The sequence below is a fragment of the Agelaius tricolor genome, unplaced genomic scaffold (assembly GCF_023055355.1).
Source record: "Agelaius tricolor isolate 1412-34295 unplaced genomic scaffold, bAgeTri1.0.p SCAF_83, whole genome shotgun sequence".
NCBI classification, from domain to species: Eukaryota; Metazoa; Chordata; class Aves; order Passeriformes; family Icteridae; genus Agelaius; species Agelaius tricolor.
In genome coordinates this window covers 402,662-427,104 of record NW_027269343.1, presented here as the reverse complement: position 1 = coordinate 427,104, position 24,443 = coordinate 402,662, and the positions used below count along the sequence as shown (strand labels likewise).

General features: G+C 44.0%; 1 protein-coding gene across 13 annotated transcripts in view; it reads right to left on the bottom strand.

The window, feature by feature from the left end:
• The window catches only part of AGAP1 (ArfGAP with GTPase domain, ankyrin repeat and PH domain 1), a 324,467-nt gene that overhangs the window by 180,987 nt on the left and 119,037 nt on the right, over positions 1-24,443 (bottom strand). For all 13 annotated transcript variants that reach the window (XM_071418328.1, XM_071418329.1, XM_071418331.1 and 10 more), the window contains 3 exons: positions 20,997-21,138; positions 17,210-17,344; positions 118-245 (listed from right to left, as the gene is read on the bottom strand). In XM_071418328.1, coding sequence (XP_071274429.1) covers positions 118-245; positions 17,210-17,344; positions 20,997-21,138 — 405 coding nt within the window. The remainder of the gene's footprint in view (positions 1-117; positions 246-17,209; positions 17,345-20,996; positions 21,139-24,443) is intronic.

The following is a 24,443-nucleotide window of genomic DNA, read 5'->3' as shown; positions in this document are numbered from 1 at the left end:
TAATAAAATGGCAACTACCTCTTGAGCAGCAAGGAGAGCACTTGAAATGGCAGGAAACACATCAGAGATGAAAAACAGCTTATCAGCTCCTTTCCCAAGCATTGATTTTGTCTGTACCTGGCTGATATGTACGGCAGAAACCTGGGCAGAACACACGGAGGAGTGGCTCGGAGAGTTGGGCAGAGATTTGCAGGGTCCGATTGAGAGCTGCTGCTTCTTCTTGGTGGAAACGATCTTCTGGGCAACTGAGGGGAGACAGAACAGCCAGGCAGGTCAGGCAGGGCACACAGAGGGGGAAAACACACAGTGAACAACACACACAAACTGGGGGGGCACCACCAAAGCCTGCTCCAAAAGCTGAGTGGGTTGCAGGGAAGGGGAAGGGCGCTGGTTTTCCACAGCGCTCCAAGGGAGACTCCAGCTGGGTTCTCCACATAGAAAATGTGACTCCAGAAGTCTCATTCCACCAGGTGAGCACCAGAGGACTCAGGGAAAAAATGACAAAAAGCAATACCAGGAATGCTGTACTGAGTCCTCTCTGTGTTTGTGACCCCACACTAACAAAGCTCATCAGTCTTGGGTGAGAGAGACTCATCTGAGGCTTATGTTTTTCATAAAAGCTCATGGTAGCAAATATTTTCCATTCTTCTTTGGGATATTCTCCTGGCAGACAGGAGATACATGGTCTCTGCTGCCAAGGAATAAGATGGATTTCCTTTTTTTTATCAGCCATTGCACCAGGGGAATCCACTGTGGAGCCCAAACCAAAGAGAACTGGAATATTAGAACTGATAAAGGGTTCATGACAGCCAATAAATACCTGGATTGGTGGTACCACACATCCCAGTGAAATTCTTTATGGAAAGAAGCTGTATCATTATTTCTAATTTTAGCTTTTATTCCTTCACAGCAGCAGCACAGCTGGAAAAATGCCTTTTTTTTTTTTTTTTTTTTGCAATTTATTAAGACATTCTCTTCAGCATGGAAGGAGAAGCAGCATTTATCAAACAGATACAGGGATCAGAGCCATTAACATCTCTATACACAGCTTGGCAGACCCATAATAAAAAAGATCAAACAGAACTGATGTGGAATGCAGCAACTTCCAAACCTCTCCTACAATCTTTCAATTTAAACAACTCAAACCATTTCAGAAATTCATCCCATCACACACTGGAACTTGAGCTCATGCTGCTAATTCAGCTAAAGCCTTTGGAAAGAGCTCTTTTTATGTCATAAATACATAAAAATAAAATGTATTGCTACCTTTTGAGTCACAAATTAAAAACCAATCAAAATTTCAGTCTTTGGAAATAGGTACTTGTGTAGTGGCTAATCAAAAATGCCACTAACTAAATTCAGCTTCCTTGCATGCAGTTTTCTTCATGAAGGGAAGCACTTCACAAAACTTGTGCCAAGAAATCTGAAGTCACTTGCAGCACCTCCACCAAAGCCAGTGACATTTACTAGCATCTCCTTAAAAAGTTCCCCAGAAACTCCTTGGAATTAAGCCAACAGAACCCAGTCTGTCTTGTTCAGCAAACACAAAAAGACAATTATGTAAATTCCAAGATTATTTTCCCTCACTACATTACAACACAGGCAGGGACAGTGTAAGCATAGTTTCTTCTCAAATGAATGCAATTTTAATAACAAACTGGTCTGTGGCTTATGTTTTTCATGTAAATGAATGATGGCATAACCATGATTTAGTGAGAATACATTGGATAAAGAATGGCTCATATATATGAAGAAGCAGCTTCATTAGTTACATCCCACCTCCAATAGGCCTCTTATCATCCTGAAAGGATGATATCAATTAATTTATCTTCCCCTAGCATATTGATCATAACCTTCATCAGCTAATAATGTTTAAATTAAAGGGGAATATCGTAGCACTCTGTCATTTCAGACCCATTGGGTTATTGATCTGGGGCCTGGGAAGCTATATATTAAAATATTTTAAAACACATTAGCAAGTTAAGAGAGCAAACCAAAGGTCAGACTTTAACATATGCACATGGATTTGTCTTCATCCTATGTGGTACACACCTAAATTAAGACCCAAACTGAACAAAAACCACACATGAATGAAAACCACCTCATCTGCAAAAGCTCCTGCTCTCACATGGCAGAGATAATTAGCCAAGGAATATATTTACCTCTTCCCTGCAATGTGGCTACAGGGGTTTTGGCAGCATTGGCACACACAGCACAGTCTGGGCAAGGAAGGGGAAGGAAAACAGATGAATACCAACTTTATCCAGATATCAAAATAATCCAGAGAGTGAGAAGCATTTAAACTCATTTTAGGAATCAGTTGAATTGTCTGTACTTTTATATACTAAATTTATCAGTTGGGGACAGGTTTTATTATAATATATCAGTAGTATGAAAAGCTATACAAAATTTATGTGCAAAGTCAAGAACTCTTCTGCAAATAAACAGGGATATGCCATGGATACTTAAGAATTGTAAACAAAGAGAAACTGATATTTAGCAAAATTTGGCCTTGGAGGGCGACTGATGCTTATTTTTTATACATTTAAATTTAATTCCATGAGCCAGAATGACTGGGAGTTGTATTCTGCTTGAAGGCATTGATAATTAAAAGCATGTGAAATTCCCACTCTGAGTTGGGAGGGAAAGCTCCTGGCTTGAATGCCTCTCCTTCCATGCCTGACCTAGCTCACCACAACAAAATTAACCTTCCCACCCCCTGCCACTTCCATCTCAAACGCTGCTTTTTGTTAGGCAAAAACCCACTCATTCCTCAGCATCTCCTGCTCCCTGCCTGCCCACGGGGTTTTAAGGGAGCCCTGAGCAGGAGAGCTTGGAGCTGCACATGGAACTCTGAGGATCTCCACATAAACCACGTTTTCCAGAGGAAAACGGTGAGCACAGCTCATTTCCCCAGGCAAAGCTGAGGAGCAGAGGACTGAATTCCCTGGGGGATGAGGAGCACAGGACTGAATTCCCTGGGGCTGAGGAGCACAGGACTGAATTCCCTGGGGGATGAGGAGCAGAGGACTGAATTCCCTGGGGCATGACGAGCAGAGGACTGAATTCCCTGGGGCATGACGAGCACAGGACTGAATTCCCTCGGGCATGAGGAGCAGAGGACTGAATTCCAGGGGAGATGAGGAGCAGAGAACTGAACTCCCTGGGGGATGAGGAGCAGAGGACTGAACTCCCTGGGAGATGAGGAGCAGAGGACTGAATTCCCTGGGGGCTGAGGAGCACAGGACAGAATTCCCTTGGGGCTGAGGAGCACAGGACTGAATTCCCTTGGGGCTGAGGAGCAGAGGACTGAATTCCCTCAGGGATGAGGAGCAGAGGACTGAATTCCCTGGGGGATGAAGAGCACAAGACTGAATTCCCTGGGGATGAGGAGCAGAGGACTGAATTTCCTGGGGGATGAGGAGCAGAGGACTGAATTCCCTCAGGGGAGGACCAGGGTGGTGCCTCCATAAGGAACTGGCTCCTCCTGGTGCTCTGTTTGGGAGCTCATCCCCTTTAGGAACGAGTGCTGGTGCCAGAGGAGCTGCCCTGGTTCAAAGGGCTGCTCACACATCAGCTCCTACTCGACCTTGATGCCTTGTGCAGGCTGCCCTAGAACAGAGGCCAGACAGAGTTACAGAATAAAGTAGGGATTTATTAAAGGGATCTCCTCCATGGATCCACCTTGGGCAGCACAAGAGCCCAGCCAGGGCTGCACCCAAGATGAACCAAAATGGTCACAAAATGGACAACTGGTCATGGGGTCTCTCACTTTGATCAGTTCTGATCCATTTGCATATTGGGGTTAATTGTCCAATTCCAGCTTTAGCCCATCCAGTCCCATCCTGCTTGTTTTTTCTCTCTCCAGCCCACATTGTTTGTGCTCTTGGGCTGAGATTTGGATCATTTGTCCTTGGTCCCCAGCTAGAGAAGGAATTGTTTTGTCTCCCTGCTCTGTGAAGAGAGCTCAGCATTCCCTAATGGAAGCTCACACTAAAGCAGTACAGAGTCTGAAAAACAGAAAAGCTAAAACCTGAGGCATCGACCTCATCAGCACAGCTCCATCCAAGGACAAGGATGAGAAAGGCAGGGACTTCAGAGGAAAATACTCCCTAGGAGGAGCTCAAGGCACAAGGTGAGAGTCTGCTCCAGCCCCACATCTCAGAAAACTGAGAACACTCTGCAGCACCCCAGAGAGTTGAGGGAAACCTAATCCAGGCTGAGACCTGATGTCTCCCTGCTCCTAACATGGAGCAGCTGTCTCCCTGCTCCTAACATGGATCCTGGAAAACACCCAAAGGTACCAGCAGTCTGATCACTTTTCATTCCCAAGAAGCAGGGAATACAGCTCTTCCTGTGCTCTTTTTTATACATTTAAATTGCTCAGCCAAGGAAAGCTTGGAATATTAAAAGGGCAGACTCCAGACACAGAGACCTGTAACATGTGGTGCCATTTCTCTTCTTAGTGATCACAGTGCAGGGGTGCTGCATATTTTAGGAGATGCAAACACTCTTCTCCAATTACCACTAATTTAAATCAAAACTGGTTTCTCATCAAAACCTGTGTAAGACCATCCATCTCCTCTGCATGTCCAAGAAGGAGTAAACAGCAGGTTCAGTTAAAACCTGCCACTTGTACAAAAGATGGGAATGCAGGAAATTTTCCTTCACCAATGAACAGACAGAAAATGGCCTTCAGTTGAAGCTGGAATGCTGACAGCTGAGTGAAAAATATCAGCAGAGATAAACACTTGTTTAAATAAATACCTGTTTTAACTACTTGGGGGAAAATAACATTGTAAAATTGGGGTTTTTGGGTGAGCAAGTATTTGCTTTTACCTTAAAAAACACAAGTGAAAGATGTTAAGATATAGAGCAGCTTACATTTTTACAGCAGCTGCCTTTTAGCTTAATATTCCATGTTTACAGGATAAGTAAGGGTTCAATAAAAGCAAATTTATTCCACAATTACATATTGCAGGAGAGGCAGTAATAACTACCAGAGCAAGCCTTAACCACAAATGCTTCCAAATGGGAAACATTAATGTAAGTAGCCACTATTAAGGCCATTGTGCCTGTTATTTTAAATTCAATCAATTTTCTAGGCTAAACAACCTTTATATTCTTCTGTTTAAAAGGAGAGCTTGGCATCCCACGTGTCATGTGTAATAGAGAAATGAGTGCTGGACAATTCTAAAGCTGGGGTTTGGAAATGGCAATTTATCCAGCTAATTCCTGGCCAGGTGCAGCCAGAAATGCCTGAAGTTACTTTGCCCTGAAGAAGTGGTGCCACTGTGAAGCCACACCAGGGAAAGGAGCTCCTGCTCTGCACTGAGCATAAACCCCCTCCATGCTCTCTCTGACAGCCTGTGCTGAGACTTGCTGGGAGAAACCTCAATGACCAAAAAAAAAAGTCCAAATTGACCAAAAAGATACAAATCTGTAGTGCAAGGCACCAAAAGCATTAGGAAGTTGTATAGGACAAAGTGCTTGGTTAACAAATCTTTGCTTCTTAAACCTTGTCTTACAAGATATGAAAATACAGCTGTAAATCAGGCTCAGTATTAAATATCTTTCATCAATGCCAACACATATTTTTTTCCTCCACAGGTAACTCTAATTAACACTGCACATCACTTATTCCCAACTTCCATGCAAATCACTGCCTTCCAAGACTAGGTAAGCAAATATGCCAATAAATCCACTGGAAACAATCTGGCATCTGAAGCAATTTAAAAAATAAACCCATGTTTTCTTCACTGCTTCAACTGTGCTGCAAGCAGAAGCACACAACTTGAGGATTTAAGGGGAACATTGTGCCAGACACACAGGTAAAGTCTCCTGCACATGGATTTACCTTACCAGGACCTCCTGGAGCTCTGCTGACCTTTCCATGAGGGCAGAATAAAGTCATAAATCCTGTTAGATCCCACACAGAGTTTTGATTTTAAATGCAAAGATTAAAAAATGTTGAAACAAGAAAAAAAAGTTGAAATGTTGAAAAATGTTGAAACAAGAAAAAAACTCAAAGAGAATGTTGTCAAATGGATGTGTTTTGTAAAATGTCCATAAAGGATACAACTGACTTGTTAATTACCCTTTAAGAATAACATTCCTAAGGATAACATTGTATGTAATAATTACATTGTATGCAATAATCATTGTATGTATTTAATTCTATGTCAAAACATAAAATTGCTTTTACATCATATCAAACCATAGGTTTAAGTAACAGAAAATTATATGATACTTCAGGATTTTACCACCTTAGTGAGTCATTTCCTACTCCTATTTTGAGGCAGCTTCATGAAAAGCCCACTTTGGGGCACACACCACCAAATGACTGCTGTCATAGAGAACATTTCTGCTGTCTGAAGAGTCATGGACACCCAATGAGCTCACTAACAGAGCACAGAGAAGGACACAGTGACAGAAAGCTGCTGGTTGTGGCACTGCATCTCAGATGCATCCAACTCTCTAGAAAGAAATAAACTAATCACATTTACTAAATCACATTCAACTTAAGTCATACCTCATCCAGACAGTCCTATTAACTCAACTTAAAGAAAAAGCTCACCAAAAAAAAAAACCAAGAATAATCAATGGTTTTCTTTTTGCAACTGCCAAAATGACACAAAATTGCTACCTAGCAACTCAAAGGCTGAAGTCAGAGGTGTAACCACACCATGAAATCACACAGCTACATCCAGACGGGGCACAGCTGGTTCCAAAACAAGGGCCATGATTGCTGGGGTATCTAAGAAAAAAGTTATAGTCACCTAATACTTTGAACAAATATCACTTTTTTGCACATTAAATATTCACAGATATTATTCCTCAAGATGTGAGCATTCTCCTCAGGAAAGAGCAACCAGGTTTATGACAGCAACAGCAAAAAAAGGTGCATCAACACATCACTGCTTCTGAAGCACAGCTTATCCATGCTGCTCACCAAACCCAAGCTAGAGAATGTTCTTGTCCTTTAAAGAAATACCACCCTCAAAACAAAGCACCAAGCACCTAAATAAGATTAAATAAACCACCTCAGTCCATGAGCTCGCTGCCCACTGAGCCATCACAATCCACCTCTCAGGCACACAGAGGCCTGCTGGAAAAAGAGTTAAGCTGTGTTACAACACCACAGTGCAGGTGGAATAAATCCTGCTCCCAAAACACCCTCCAGAAATCCAGCAGCACATAGGAAGTCATCTCCTCCACCACTACAAGCTAAAAATCCTCTGGGTATGTGGGTTTATGCACATCCAGCTGTCACAAAAGCAGTTCCCTGCCAGAGCAGAAGCATCATGGAGCATTTCACATAAATCTCCCAAAACACATAAGCCCCCCCTTTGCACTTTAATCATTTGCTAACAGTTACAATAAGATTGTATTAAAAATTTAAACTGCCCTACTTAATGCAATTTACCTTCAAAGGTCCATTTCCAGAGAATGAAGCCGAATGATATAAATGTCGAACACTTGATCAGATTTATGGCGCCCAAGAATATTTCTCTTGATACAGATCTGACGAGTGAAGGCTAATGGCTTTAGTTTTATTACTTTTTAAGCACTTAATGGGAAAATTTAGACATTTTCACAAGACTAAGCTGCAGCAAGAATGGTGCATTTAGAGGATGACAGCAGAGGAGAGAGCTGTGTGCTCTGGTTAAACAGCGGCGCTATGAAGCGAGAGATGAACGCCAAGTATTTATCCTGATAATTTGTCACACAACAGTTAGGCCTGAGTGCCTCTGTTAGGGCAGGGCAGCACAAAGTGCTGACTCCACAGCCAAGTTCCCAGATGGAACTGGGGCCAAACTCCAAGGGAAAGACAACTGGAGTCACAGTGGGACTGTAAAAGCTGAGTGATAGTGCCAGGGGTGCAGATCAGCCAGTGCCTGCAGGTGATTAGGAAACAGCCCTTCCATTCTTTAGGGAATCCCACCTTTTCACCCCAGCCATGTTCTCCATAAATGCTACAAAGCAATAGTTTCACTACTCCAAAACCACTTTTTTTATCCCCCTATTTAATTTTTTTTAACTGAAAGACAGCTGGGAGTCCTCAGATTTCAATTAATGTCGAGGTACTTGGCCAATCAATCAGCAAGTGCTATAAATTCCCCTCTATTTCTCATTAGTTACACTATTGCACAGCTTAAATCTAAACATACCTTTCTGGGAGACTGTAAATTACCAGGCCTAAGACACAAGTGAGTGCATCAGGCATCAGGAGGGGCATAAATGATGGGAGTGAGGCCATTGTGTGTGCGCTCAACTCCAGCTGATTTACTCCTCACCAGGGCTTTTTTCACACCCAAGGAGCAGCAGCACAAGTGCCACCAGCAGCACTCCATCTCCTGCAGTTTGCATATCTGACTTGAGACCAGTAATGACCTGTCTTTATTAACATTAACAAGTTTTATGCCCCAAATCCAATTTTCCATGGGAAAAAATATTTCTTCAACATCTGCCAATAACGTTCTTTCATTAAGTGCAGATAGAGCTTGAAGAAAAACAAACCTCTGCCTTAAATTAAAATTGGTTCTGTGGCTCTGAAAGCCACTTTAAGCCTTTCCAAAGTTGAGACAGTGCAGAAGTGACCTGACACAAAAGGCTCTTGTGCTGAAACTAAAAGGAACAAACATTCACACATTTATTAACAAAACTATTCAATTTTTAGTCATGTACCAGCTTTATAATAATATGTGAACTAAAGATCATAAGTCAGCACTCCACAGAGGTTGCTGAGGGAATGCACTTGTCACAGATGACAAATATGTTCCAAAAAATGTTTTCTATCAGAGTTAGAATTTATTAAAAATTTAATTTGACGTTTTGAAAGTTGCAGGAAATAATGAAGTGAAGTCACATGTGGGAACTGTCAGGGATCACAGGAATCACAGGGCCCTTTAGGCTGGAAAAGCCCTCTAAAATCAAGTCCAAGCACTACCCCAGCACTGCCAAAGCCACGACTAACCACATCTCCAAGTGCCACATCAAGAAGTGTAAGAGTCCCCCAGTTTTCCTAACCCTTTAATAAAACATGTTGAGCCCCTGTGATCAGGGGTAAAATTTAATATTTGGGATCATTTTCATAATTGAGGCAACCCATGCAGTCCCATCCATCTGCCAGCTAATTTTCCTCCCTGATTTGAGCTTATTTCCTAACCAAAATGCAGCATGCACAGCTGAAACAAGTCCACACGGATCCCAGACTGGTACCCCTGCAAAGACCAAGCTAAAGAAGTACCCAAAATCTACAGAGACTATTCAAAAACAGCTCTGTGCTGCAGATTCATCTCTTGAGTTGTACAGAATGGTGTTGGGCTGGATTTTGTCTTTTCCACAAAGTATTGACCAGATCCTGCAGCAGGCAGGACCTGACCTTGCTGTGTCTGGCTCACACAGAACTCCAGTAAAGAGGAAAGGAAGAGTGAAAGAGAAGGAAGAGTGAAAAGGGAAGAGTTTGATGCAGAGAACAGCAGTCTCAATGTTCAAGACTGGCCAACAACAGAAACTGAAATGAAAGGAGGAGCTTACAGATAACTTACAGATAAAGCTGCACTGACATTTGACCAAAATCACACAATGCTTTTCTTCTAGAGGAAGAGGAAGAAGCCTCAGCTTTGATGGGCACAAGTTGTCTTGTGCAGCACCACCTCATCAGACCTAACCCTCCATGTCCAAGTTCATTATACACAATTAAAGATTCTCTATAGAGAGGGAGGAAGGAAAAACGCATCTCCTCAATTTGGAAGCAGCAGCAGCAGCACTGGTAGTTTGCTGGTGCAGGAATTCCGAGGGGAATGCCAGCACTGTGCCCTGCTCCACACTCCACCCCCCGCATCCAGGGAGGCTTTTAAAGCTGAATCCACGCTGCAAACAGCTCAATGGGATTTGCATATGCATACAGATTAGCTGAAAGGCAGCGATTTGCAATGCGCTTCCGAAGTGGCTTTTGAGGAACCAGCTATGCTAATAATCAACTTTGATGTTGAAAATGTGTTTGTTGCACAACAGAGGAGGTTACAAAAGGATTATGTTTATTACACCAGTTTTAAACGTTTGATAGCTCAGACAAAAGCATCTCTTTATCATAAGGGGGCAAAGCGGGATCTTCTCTTTAATAAATGCTCCTAAACACGTCCAGAACAGAATGAAGTTACAGAAAGGGCATTCTGCCTTCCCTTTCTGTTTTCACACAACGCATCTCCTGGGTTAGCTCTTAATCTTCCATTCCTCAATATTAAGCCAACAAAGGTTGTTTTGTTTTGGTTTTTTTGGTTTTTTTTTTTTGCAAGCAAATTTAAAGAGAAATCCACAAAGGACAGTTAAAACCAACAGCCAAGGGAAGACATATTGAGGATAACGAAAAAAATTGAAAAATCAAGCTTTAGATATTTCATGCTGCCCTCTGCATGTGAAGGCTTGCTGGAGAAGGTGTAGAAAACAAAGTGGCAGATGAGGTGTATGGGTTTTAAGATTTGTCAATAAAAAATTAAGAAGAAAATGTCAGATTAAATGATCAAACCACAATCACAGAAGTGTAACAAAGAGCACAGCAGTAGGAAGAGAGGCAGAGATATGCTGGGCAAGGCAGAGCATCCCCCAAAATGCAGCAAACGAGGCACAGTTTACACAGAACACTCAGAAATCAAGCAGATATGAGGAAGAAAAAGGTTCTGGCTGAGATAAAGCAAATATACACAGGCACTTTGAGGAGGTCATGCTCTGCTGAAGCCCCTCCTGGCCCTCACCTAACCTTGTGGTCACTTCCTCTGCAGCAGCCAAAGCATCCTCACTCTAACAGGTATCACCAAGCAGAATTTCATTTTATTTGTTTTTAAAGCCTCCCCTCTGGACACAGCCCGTGACTGAGCCCTGCCAGCAGCTCTGCTGTGCTGTCAGTTTGCTGTTCAGCTCACTTGGCTCAAAAAGAATGGCAGAAATTGTCACTGCTGCTTTCAGCTCCGCCAGGAACTGCAGCATGACAACATTTATTTATTGGCTTATTTCTGTTCTGCCTTTCCTGGTGTCTTTACTGAGAAAAGGAGGGGTTTGAAAAATAAGGAATTTTCAAACTTCCTCCTTCTTCCAGAATTTCTTGCTCCTGTTTCTAGAAAACAATTTCCTACTTGCTTGCCAGACACTCCACAAATGTGTTTATAACACTTTATCTGCCAAGCACAACACACATGAGTCTGTCAAACACACTGATTCTGCCTCTTACTCTCATGTAAAATTTAAAAAAAAAGGCAATTTACCCCCAAACAACCACCTTCTTTCCTGCCCCAGGATTTCAATTAGAGTTTACATTATAGAATATGACTTTACTGGACTAATTCTGAATCTTCACTACTGAAAACCTAAATTATTTTGCATTTTGAAGAGATGTTGATCAACATTCTTGCTGCCATTTAATGAAGAATTCATCAATGTTGAACTAGGTCTTGCATTTATTGTGCTCTCCAAAAAATTTAACAGCTGTCACCTATTGTACAGAACCAGCAGCTCTGCTCTAGGTTTTGAGTAACCTGCCTCACTGCATACATTTCAAATTAAGACTTAAAGGAAGTGCCATGAAATAACCACTATAAAATTAAAAGTCACATAAAAAGTTCTGCAAGACATTATGGTTTTCTACGAGTCACCTACTGAATGACACATCAGAGCTAAAATCAAAACCTCTCTGGAACTTTTACTGGCATTAAATCATTCTATTCCTCCATGCTCATTGTAGCACTTTTAAAATTCCATGCCCTGGAGTACAGCTCCTCATCCCATTATTTGATTCCAAGCTTGAAAAACTGGATGCAGACGAGTCACTGAAAGAGCTCTTTTCTTTCCTTCACACATTTGTGGATCCAGGTGCGGTGTTGAAAAACCTGATAGAGCAGTACCAGTCTCCAAGTCCCCAATGCCTGCAAAATTGCTGCAATTTTCACCCAAAAATTGGCCAAAAAGGTGAAGTCTGTGCCCACCAAACAGCATGGCAGCAAAACTGGACAGCACCAAGCATGAGGGGAACTGCACAGAGACCTCCTAAGTTCTTGGGGACAACAGAAAAAGAAAGTAATGTGTAAAGTGTGAAATTTGGTAATCAGTCAGAAAATATAAATCCAAGGACTTGGATCCATTTTCCAGCCCAATCCTACTGATGCCAACTGCTCCCCAGGATGAAGGCTTCTTCACACCTGGTTCACCAGGCAATGCTCAATTCACACAGCTCATTTCAAGCCTGGGTTACATCAAGTTTGGATATTGGTTAATATCTGGATATTGGTTAATATCCTGCTAGTTCACCTTCCTACAACAACGTGCAGTCTGATTTATGGCACCAGAACTTGTCATCTGCTGAATGGGGCTGAGGGATTACCTGGAAACCAGAAGAAACCTCTATGCAAACAAAAACAGCCACCAAAAAACCCCAAAGAACAGTGGAATTAAATGCTTGTTTCCAAATTAAATCTTCTCCTTGTTCAATGGCCCATAAGAGTTACAGGTGGAGTGAAATTCTTGTTTCCAAACTAAATCTTCCCATTTATTAATGGCCCGTAAGAGTTACAGGCAGGAAGGATAAAGTGAAGTGTAAGGGCAAAGCATGAGCAAGAGTGAAGCTGAAGCAAGTTCAGAATAAAACACAAACAGAAACACCTCACAAGACGAGGGTGACCAGATTTTTGCGTTTATATATATTTTTTTCCGGCCGATTTTGGCTGCCGGAACGTTTGAACGTCCCCGAGGGGCTCCGCGGCGCCGCCGCCGCCATCACGGGCCCCTCACGCCGCGGCTCCGGCGCCCCCTGGCGGCCGCTCCCGCCGCGCTCCGTTATTCCCCCGGATTAATAAAATCAAAACGTGCATTAATACAATCAAAAGGTTAATTTTACGTTAAAACAAACGCCTTAAAACGAACTTAAAACTGAAACGACTTAAAATGAACAGGGGGGGTTTAAAATGAACTCGGCTTGAGCATTTGTTGCTCCAGGCTAAGCCATGATATCGAGGAAAATAAATTGACTCCCTCATGTCACTTTCTCGTTAGAAAAAACCTGAAACGAACAAACCAGGAAGATACAAATATCGAACCGGCCAAAACATCGATTTGTGAAGCATGGAAGAGTCAGCAGGTTGATCCAGACCATGTGTGACCATCCTGAAGCTCATCACACACCATGTTCCCAGAGGCCTCAACCCAACTCCAGGGAAACCCAAGGAAACCCAAGGAAATCCAAGGAAACCCAAGGAAATCCAAAGCAATCCAAGGAAATCCAAGGCAATCCAAGGAATTCCAAGGAAACCCAAGGAAATCCAAGGAAATCCAAGGAAATCCAAAGCAATCCAAGGAAACCCAAGGAAACCCAAGGAAACATTGGGTCCCCACCAGCCCAGCCCAAGCAGAGAATCCCTCAGGCCACATCCAGTGCCAAAGTGCACATTGATCTTCCCAAACCAGCTGTCGGGATGGGACCCATTTACTTCCTTTTTATTTACTTCCCATTAGGCTGATGAACATTTCCTAATGAAAACACATCTATAAAAGCTGACTTGGTAATGCTGATGGCAAGTGACAGCCCTTCCCCTCGATGAGGCTGGAGCAGGAATAATTTGTCATCTCCCATCCCTTAACAGAGAAATGGTGCTTTGAAATTCACCTTTGTTCAACACCACGTGGGAAATACTATTTGGATCTGGAAATGAAATACTCCTGGTAGATTTTTTTACACAGAGTAGACACGCTCCTTAATAAAAGACTAGTTAATTTGCAAATAAAGCATCCAAAAATACTGGCAGCACCAGAGCAAAGTGCAAATTGTGAGGCAGCAGTGGCCTCTGCCACCACATACCTGCAACTCCTGCCTCAATATTCACAGGGTTATATTGTTATTTTGGGCAGTATTTAGATCAAAATCTGGGTGTTACAGCCATCTAGATGAGGTAAAACCCCCTTGGTTGAACTGCTGAGCTACAGACACAGATTCAACTCTGAACCTAAGTTAGACTCAAACCCTTTTGTTTCACACCCTGTGATAGTAAAATTTTATCCTCTAAATATTTGAACATTTGCTCCTTTGTGGTGTCAGAGACTCGCATGGCCCACAGCTAAATGGGTCAGGGAAAATCCAAACATAAAGCAGGGAAAGATGTGTGGTTCTGAATACACCATGAACAGAAATAAAAGCAATTCTCATGCATTAATGGTACATCAAGCTAATTCAAGAAGGCTAAAACCATTAAAAAGGCATCCTGGGGCAGTACACAGTCATTACAATACTGTGCTGACAAGAAGTATTAAAATAATCATTTTCACTGTCATTGATAGAATCCATTCTGATAAGCAGGGGGAAAAATTCCCTAATTCTTAATTGGGAATATGAAGCAAAATGGATCTTATTAGCATTTATCTAATTTTTAAAATGCAATTCCCTTGTTCAACTATTCAAAATAGCAAAAAAATAAGAAAGGATTTATTATCCTCCATCGTTGGGCACATTACTAAACTAAACCCTTCAAACACGGAACTCCTCTTTTTTATTTCAGCCTGAAATTCAGGTTTTACTTCCCAACAGTATGTTTTAAACCTCAGTGGGACATGGTTGAAGGTTAGAAACCAGCAGAATGTGAAGGACAATTTTGGCTTTCACTTTACTTAGCTTTCCTCTCACAAAATATGAACCAATGGACTTGATGATCTTAAGGGTCTTTTCCAACCCAAGTGATTCTATGATTCCATCTCTGTTACAATCAATGGTGAGCTTATCAGCTGTAATGAAGCGCTGGAAACGAGGTATTTGGATTGAACTCGAGAATAAAGTAGCATTTTCATAATAACAATAATCATTCAAGTTAAATTATTTTCCCACTCAGCTGTGGAGAAAATGGGAAATGAGTTATCACAGAAGAATCATAACAGATGACCACTAAGTTCAGTAGCTGCTTGCAGGGGACAAATTTGAAATTTAATTTCTAAAGTGTGTGCAATGAAGGAGTAAAAAGCTCTTCAATGCCATTTCCAATTTCTTCCTCCAAAAGGTATGTCTACATCACAGCCAGGCACAACACAGAAACAAGAAAAGAGATTTTAAAATAAGCTTGCAAACAAAGCAGCCCAAACCAGGAACTGGTGTCAAAACCCACCAGGTGTGTGTGGAAGAGAAGTCTGTAGGCTGGAACATCCTCAGGTGAATTTTATTTCTTTTTTTTATCAGAGAATCCCAGAATGGTTTGGAGTGGAAGGGACGTTAAAGCTCATCTTGTTCCAACCCCTGCCAGGGCAGGGACACCTTCCACTACCCCACTAATGTGAACCCTCTGAAGAAGCCACAAAAAAACCCATTAAAGCTATGCTGAACCTGAACACCCCAGAGCAGCACAAACCAAGGGACATTTAATCAAGTGCTCCCTATTAACAGCTTGCACTGCTCATTCACACCCCCCCATTTAATGGGGTTAAGAAGTTGCTTTGTTTCCTGCTGAAACAAACAGCAAAAATTATCAGGAATTGGATTCGGTCCCAGACGTGTCTGGCAAGTGTAACCCATTCATACAGAAGCATTTCTAATCCTATTAGCTGGCAAATATTAAAGAGTTGGTTGGCTGCCACGAGGGCAAAACAACACCCTGATATTTCTTAAAACACATGAGCCCTGTCAATTCTTTCTTACCACCAAAGAGAGACAAATGAGCCCCCTGAAAGCTTACAAGTTTATCACACTAGCTTTGTGCCAAGAGACTTCTCTCCAAATCTATGAGAAAAGGGAAAAAAAAAACCAAGAAGGAGGCTGCAGACAGAGCCACAAACACCAGGACTTGGAATATATAATTAACAATCTAACTATAGCCAGCACTCCAAAATAAATGTGCTAAACAAAACCCCCTAATGGCTCTTTGAAACTCCTAATCAATATAGAAAATCTAGGCAGTCAAAACAGTAATTTTTGCAACTGGTTCAACAGAAAACAGGGAGCAAAGCAAGAAGATGCAGCTTCAAATGCTCTTCTCTGAAATCTGACCAACACCATGGGTTAAAAAAGGATGCAAGTCAGTATTTTCCACATAAAATGTACAAATTTTTTGACTCTTTTTATCCTATGCAAAAATTGCCACCTTTTTTGTTTTGAATGTAAACATTAGAATGTATCTCCTTTTTATATCTCCTTTTTATTCCACGTAAAAATTTGGTATTTTTGCCTTTTTTTTAAATTTGAAGCATCTTTTCACACCCTATTGCAAGGTGCTGATGTGACACTGCCTTATGTAAGCACAGGCAGAGCAGGACTTTGCAACGAGAAGCTGGCAACAGAAGGCCCCAGAACTAGGGGCTCTGAGAAGCATTAACATTTAATTAATTAAAAAGGTTTTCAGACACAGAAAACTGCTGTGATGAGAGACTGGCACATTCAGCCACGAGAGAAGCATGGCAAGACGAGAAGCCAGCCAAGCCCCAGGACACTTGGTTGAAATTCCACTAGAGGGAGCACACATCCCATCTCATACAACTCCAGGACCATGGAATTATAAAATATCCTGATCTGAGAGGGACCCACAAGGATCAAAACCCCTACAAAGGACTCTCAGAGAGTCCCAGAATGGTTTGGGTTGAAAAGGAGCTTAAAGCTCACCCTGTGTTACCCCTGCATGGGCAGGGACACCTTCCACTGTCCCAGGCTGCTCCGAGCCCTGTCCAACCTGGCCTTGGGCACTTCCAGGGATCCAGGGGCAGCCACAGCTGCTCTGGGAAACCTGTGCCAGGGCCTGCCCACCCTAACAGGAACAATTCCTTCCCAACATCCAACCTAGCTCTCCATTTTTAACACCCCATGAACATTACGGTGCTCGAAAGTCGCATTTTCAGCTCCTCTGCACAAACAGCCCCTCAGCCTCTCCACTAACGCTAGAACCAAAGCAGAGAAAACTTTGTTACAATAAAGCAGCAGCAAAGAAAACTGAAAATTAGGCAAAGACTAAAAATAGCTTAAGATGCTTGAGACTAAAGGTGCTGGTGGAGAACACATCAGTGCACATACGATGTGTTAAGGAGTCATCTTAGAAAGTTAAGGAGCCGTCTTAGAAAACACAACAAAAATAGCCAAAAAACAGCATTTTCTTGAACTGAGCAGGCAAATATGTGAGCTATCCCAAAGGGTCATTACTCAGAAAGGACAGCTAGAGGGTGGGGTGATGTGCTGGGTGCCAGAGGGCAGCTGTACCGTCATGGAAGACTCTCTCCACGTTGAGCCCGTAGGTCGCGCAGGTCTCGTAGTAAGTGCATCTCTTGAGGTCATTGGACAACTTCCTGGCTCTGGCATCGTCGATGACACGGGGGTTGGTGGAGCTGATGGCATCTGCAGAGCCATAGGGGGAAAACATCCATTAATGGTCACTTGCAAACACCAGCTTGGGACTCACAGAGTCACAGGAGGGGTGTGGAAGTCGGGAAAGACCTCTGAGATCACCGAGTGTAACAACAACCCACAGTCACCACTGACCCTTAGTGCCCCATCCACGTGGGTTTGGAGCACTTCCAGGGATGGTTCCAGCTTGACAGCCCCTTCTGTGAGGACATTTTCCCTAATATCCAACCTGAGCCTCCCCTGGTGCAACTTCAGGCCAGCTCCTCTCATATTGATCAATACCAAGCAGTGAGTTTAAATACAAACCATGAAACAGGGTGTACATCACTCTGATTTATATCTCCTTATTAAAATTACCAGTACACTGATTCTAAAAGCCAGGAGGAAAACCTCCAAGGCTTTTTGCTTTCCTTAAATACATATATTGAGCTCAGTTGGTACACAATCACATGAAAGAGCATGAGCTCTGATGTAAAACATATTTAGGGAAACAAGTGGGTGATTAGTACAAACATGTCAAATGGTTCTTACATCTCTGTAAGTATCAGTGACTATAGAGTATGAAATATTAAACATGATGTATTTTAAAGAAATAGAACTTAATTGTAAATTACTTTCTCAAACTGCCGTAAAGGCACCCAGAGATGTTGTGGGAACATACTGCAAAGCTGATAAAAATTGTCTTTTTCTATACCATCAAACTTGGTAATTCTCTCCAAGAGCTTCTTCTCATGGAAGCTGAAATTTCAGTTTCTAGAGCTTATCCAGAGGAGCTGAAAAAGCCTCACACCAGAATAGACGAAGGAGAAGCTTCTTTCTTGCTACTCCATCATAGTGATGAACTCTGTATACAAAGGTGATACTATCTGAAGTGATAATCTTATTAACAGACCTTGAAAAGGAATTTTTTTTTTCCCCAGGAGTATTGTGTTACTCTTCTGCCCCATCCCTGGAAGTGTTCCAGGCCAGGCTGGATGGGGCTTGGAACAACCTGGTACAGTGAGTGGGAGGTGTCCCTGCCCATGGCAGGGGGTGGCACTGGATGATCTTCAAGGTCCCTTTCAGCCCAAACCATTCTGGGATTCTACAACAGGCAATTATTTCAGCATTTACAGCTTCCCAGAAAGCCTTCCTTAAAATCTGTAACCACCCACAGCAGCAAAACAGATTTGTTCTTTGGGAAAAAAGCATTAAAAAAAAACCCCTAAACATGAACTCAGTGCCTCTTGCAACGCTGTGTGTGAGGCTCTGCCCCGGGCACGGCAGGACCAGACCTCAACTGATGCTGTCATTACCTCCTCATCAGATCCAATTAACAAAAATAGAGCAGCAATTAAGAAAAGCAGGAGCCCGTTCTTTATCAGCAGAGGGCGCTGGTAGCATATGCCCAGGAAGGAACCGAGAGGGTTCAGCTCCAGAACACCACAACTCCCCAGAGTTTGCCTCCTTGTGCCCAGGTGGGTCAGGCTGGGGCACTGAGCTGCCCTTGGAAGCCAGGGGAGAACATCTGGAAGTGTCACTGTTGTGGGAAAGATTTCATTTCGCATTGCATTTCAGGAATACCTGACACAACCAAGAAGTCCAGGTTGGACACGGCTTGGAGCAACCTGGACTAGTAGAAGATGCCCATGCCCATGGCACGGGGTTGGAATTAAATGAGCTTTAAGGTGCACTCCATCCCAAACCATTCTGGGATTCTATGATATGAAAGGTTTATTTCAAATATGTATTTTAACAAGTGAATTTAGGTATTCATATATTTTATTTCATTGTAAAACACAGACCAAAAACTCTGTTTTTTCCTGATGCTTATGAATAGAGTTAGCATTATTTCATCTTTTAAAAAAATCCCCTTTGCATCGGTGCTGCAACAGAAAATTAACTTTTCTTTTACTGGAAGTAACAGGAAGGAGATGGAAAACCATACCCCAAACCATAGCCCAGAAGGGGGTCAGAAGGGCACAAAGAAAAAAAAAGGTTGGAGAAATGTTTCCCCTTCACCTTCTCAACTCCAGCTTCAAGCCCAAAACATGGCCCTTCAAAGCAGCTCCTTTCTGCTTTTTGGTGGAGTTTCTGCTGTCCTAAGACTTTTTCTGTTCCTACTTCTCCTTTTCCTTCTTATCATCTGTTTCCTCCCTCCAGCTGGGCTGTGATTCCTCCTTCCCTGCTGCCCACACATCCCCTCTGTGCTGTCACCCCTGGGCAGGAGGCAGGGGAAGGCCAAATGCTCCCTGACCATGTGGCTGAAAAAACACCAAAAAGCTCCAACACCACCACAACCACTGGGACATACTAACAAGGAGGATGCCCAAAACTGAGCCAAGAACAATTCCCAACACCTGTGTTCTGCCTCTAACACACAACAGCAACCTGGTGAGGCTCAGCCTGGAGAAAAGGAGGCTCAGGGGGGACCTTCTGGCTCTGCACAACTCTTGCCAGGAGGGTGCAGCCATGTGGGCTCTGTACCCAAGGAACAAGGGACAGGACGAGGAGAAATGGCCTCAAATTGTGCCCAAAGGGTTGTCCAGCCCTGGCACAGCTGCCCAGGGCAGTGCTGGAGTCACCACCCCTGGAAGGACATAGAAGTTGTGTGGGTGTGGCACCTGGGGACATGGTTTAATGCTGGCCTTGGCAGTGCTGAGGAAACAGCTGGATTTGGTGATTTAAAAGTTTTTTTCCAACCTTCATGATCCCGTGGTCAGGAACAGAACAGACTCAGCTCCACCAATGCAGCAAACCAATCAGGATGGGAAACTGGTGAAATGTTACTGGGCTATGCTGGCACAAGGCAGCAGAGAATATTCAAAAAACCACTCAAATGCCAAAGAAACTGAAATATTTTGGGTACCTTTCCCTTACCATATTTCCCCTCAGGACAGCTGCTATTTCAGAAGGAAAAACTGGGGGGATAGGTTGGCTCAGGTGGCAAAAAGCTGCATTTTTACTTGATTTACAGGAGGTCTCCCAGAGGCACAGCCTGAGGCCAGGCTTCACTTCTGCCTCCTACCCTGCTGCCTCTCAGCAATGCCAGGGTGTTGAACCCTTCCAGACTGCCAAGCTCATGGAAACTGGTCTGGCTGCAGAACTTCCCCACACAACTGATTTACCTGCCCAGATTCAACCAGGGCATCTCCCTGCTGGGCAAGAAAACCACCACCACCAGCACACATTGAAAATATTATTTTAAATTTCCTTGCAAGCCATAGAATCCTGGAATGGTCTGAGTTGGAAGGGACCTTAAAGCTCATTGTGTTCCACCCCCTGCCATGGGCAGGGACACCTTCCACTATCCCAGGTTGCTCCAAGCCCCATCCACCCTGGCCTTGGACACTTCAGGGATCCAGGGGCAGCCACAGCTGCTCTGGGCAACCTCTGCAGGGCCTGCCCACCCTCAGAGTGAAGAATTTCTTGTGCATATCTGACCTAAACTTCCCCTCTTTCTTCACTGCTGAGGTCCTACACTCTCCCTCTCCAAGCGAACTGCCAGGACATTTTTTTCTCACCTCAAATACTGTCCTTGCAATGCCACAGCTCTGTAGCAAAGGGCAAAGGACAGGACATGGCTTTGCCAGCTTGGAGGAGTCCATGTGGTCTCCAAGGCCCAGCTGAGAGCATTGCAGCTGGGAATGAGGGCTGCACTTACCCTGGGTGCCCACCAGGACCATGGGGATCTCACTGGTGTTGCGATAGCTGGCCATGCGGCTGTAGTAGTGGTAAACGGTCTGGAAGCTGACCTCATCCTCCAAGCTGAACACAAAGATAACAGCATCCACCCACATGGCAAACTGCAGGATGAAAATGGGAAAGGCCAACTGTGAGAAGAGCAGCGAGGAGGGGGAAGGAAGGAAAAGCAAGAGAGAAATGTTCTTACCTTCCTGCAAGGAAAATACACACCAGAAAATCTCACACACAAAAAAGGCCTCAACAGGGTTAGGATCAGTTGCTAAAATGATGAATCTCATCACCCTGCACACCATGAGGATCTGGGATACACAAGGGATTTCCCCACATGAGCACCACTGCTTCACTGGGGTGTGTAAGCAGCTACTGCCAGTGCACACTGGGTTTGATTTCCAGAAAACACAGCAGGCTGAGGTTGCTGTCTCTGTGCATTTGAAAGGAGCAGCACTCATCTGCAGTGCTCACTGAGCCCCCATGCTGCCATTTGCATGCATGCCAGGACGGGCACTGCTAGGAATTCTCACATCTCAACCCCATTAATTTGAGACTTGCAGTTCTCCACCATACAGACACTCTGAGCTGAGCCAGCAGCACCAAGTGCCTCGCTGTGCTTTCAGTGGAAGAGCAAACTGCTCTCTCTTGGCATCAGGAACCTGCTGAGAGACATGCAGGTGCTCCTCAGTGACCATGCAAGTGAGAAGCTTTTAGCTCACAAGTGAGTTAAGACATTTAACTCAACAGTGAACATGAACAGGACATCAAGAAGAAACTCCAGCTTGCTTCACTGCCTTTATTTTTCCCTAAGTGACTCCATTCCTACCCAAATTCAGAGCAATGGAAACAAGCTTCAGCCAAGGGGATTTTCATGCTTTGTTATATTATTACTACAACGTGCCAGGGGACACACTGAACACAGAGGTTCACTGGGGAAAGGCTCTGCATATTCATGATGATTGTATTGAAACCAAACACTGTCTGGGCTGTTATGGGGTAAAAATAGACCAAATAATTGTTTTGAGGTTTTCAAGACAGTCAGGAGGACAATCTTCCAGAGGGGAAGGAGAGGACTGGTTAACACACAGCAGAGTCACTGCCAGAATAAGGTCAACCACCACACTGTTAAACTGTTCAAACCAGAAGATGAAACCACAGGAACTGGAGACAGCATCATTAATCTGGGAGATGTGGGCTTGGGTCTCATTATAAAATGGTTTTTGTTGACTGGACTCAGAAGCATCATGCCAAGGACTCTTCCCAACAACTGGGAATGTCCTTAAGGCATCCATTTGGAAGCCAACAGTCTCTCTAAACCCTCTGAATGTTTGAGCAGTGTGTACAGCAGCCTTCTAATAAAGATCATTTTAAAACACTCCACAGATTTACACTGTGCAGTTCCAGCAGACACAAAACATTTCCAGCAATTCCTTATTTCACTTTTCATATTGAAATGAAGCTTAATCTTTGTGGATATCAGACCTGTGGTACAGAAAACCAAAGGAATTTTAGGAAACACAAGGTCTGGAAGCCCTGGATGTCTCATCCAGAGTACTGTGCAGGAAATGGCTTGAAACAAGGACAAATCAGCTGCTGGTATAGAAATCCATTCTCAGACTTATTACTGTGAGTGAGCAGAGGTGTTAGCTCAAGGCAAGCCCAAAAGCATATTGTAAAAAATGTTTTAAATTTAAAAACTGCATGCAGCAGCTCATTGTAGGTCAGCTACCAGGTTAATTTGGTTTTACAATAGGAAATTGAATTATTTTCATCTTTGAACAATTTTATCTTAGGCAAAGAAAGGAGAGATCATAGACCCACAAAAAGAGTATTAAGGGCAGTTTGTTTTTTCTCACTTCCTGCCAAAAAGAAGGGGACAGTAACCTGGGGAATACCCATGACCCAGTGCCACAACTCCACATGTCAGCTCCTTCCTTACTGCAGGTGGAATTCAATCCCAATTATTCATGAACACACAAGCAAACTTTTCATTGCAGGAATTAATGAACAGATTAAAGATTTTTAATAGACATGTAACTTGAAATTACACCCAAAAACTCCAAAGGGAATTTACAGGAAAGCCTCATGCTGAAAGGTGAGACAGCACTGACACCTCAGACCTCTTCAGCAAATCACGAGGATGGAGAACAAATCTCAGCCACCACAGGATCCCAGAGTGGTCTGGGTTGGAGGGACCTTAAAGCTCATCTCATACCAGCCCCCTGCCATGGGCAGGGACACCTTTCACTGCACAAAGCCCCAAATTCACCTGGCACATCCCAGGAGCACACCCTGTGCTGTTCATCAGTCTGCAGCCAGCTCCTGTGAGCTCTGCAAAGCCAGGCACAAACCCATCTCAGATTGTTGCATGTACCTTTGTACCTCCACTATTCACATTTTTAGATGAGTGAGTGTTCTCTAAGCATTAGGGGCTGCTCCAGCCAAATCCCTCCCAGCCCCAGACAGAGCTGTCCTTGTTGCTCCTGCTGCCAGATGTGCCAGTGCTTTATTCTGTCCTGTGACTTCCTTCCCTCCTTCCAGGATGTCTCTCTCCGCCTCCATTTCCTCCTCATCCTTTCTCTTCCCCTTTGTCCTGGCACCTTCCCCCACGCTCTCACCCTCCTGGAGCTGTGCTGCTGCATTGAAACCCGAGCTGCTGCTGCTGGCACTGCTCCCCCTCAGCTGTTTGGCAGCTCCTGATGCTCAATTATTGCTTGTTTGGAAGCTGATCCCTCCCGGAAGAGCCTGGCAAAGCCAGGCCAGCAGCAGCCAACACTCAGGAAATCCTGCCAGTGCCCAGGTGAGGAGAGGTGGAGGAGGAGGAGGATGTCCAAGACAAGGATGCTGCCTGCAGGCAGCACAGATGCTTTAATCTGAGGTGATTTAAGCAGCACATGAGCAAACTCTTGCTCAAAACAGAGAAATGGTCAAGCACTCAAACGCCCAAGTGTCTTCTCCACAGCCAGGGGCTTGGCCAGGCTGGGGGAGCTGGGGGTGTTCAACCTGGAGAAGAGAAGGATCCAGGGAGACCTCAGAGCTCCTTCCAGAGGGCTGGAGAGGGACTTGGGACAAGGGCCTGGAGTAGGGCAGGACACAGGGAATGGCTTCCCACTGCCACAGGGCAGGGTTAAATGGGATGGTGGGAAGGAATTCCTCCCTGGGAGGAGGGTGGGCAGGCCCTGGCACAGGGTGCCCAGATCCCTGGCAGTGCCCAAGGCCAGGCTGGATGGGGCTTGGAGCAGCCTGGGATAGTGGAAGGTGTCTCTGCCCATAGCAGAGGGTGGGAGTGAGACGAGCTTTAAGGTCCCTGCCAATCCAAACCATCCTGTGCTTCTATGAAATCCTGATGTGTGACCAGGGGAAGCACAATGCTTGGGAATTCAGTATAAATGAGCTGGATATCCTGACTTGCACA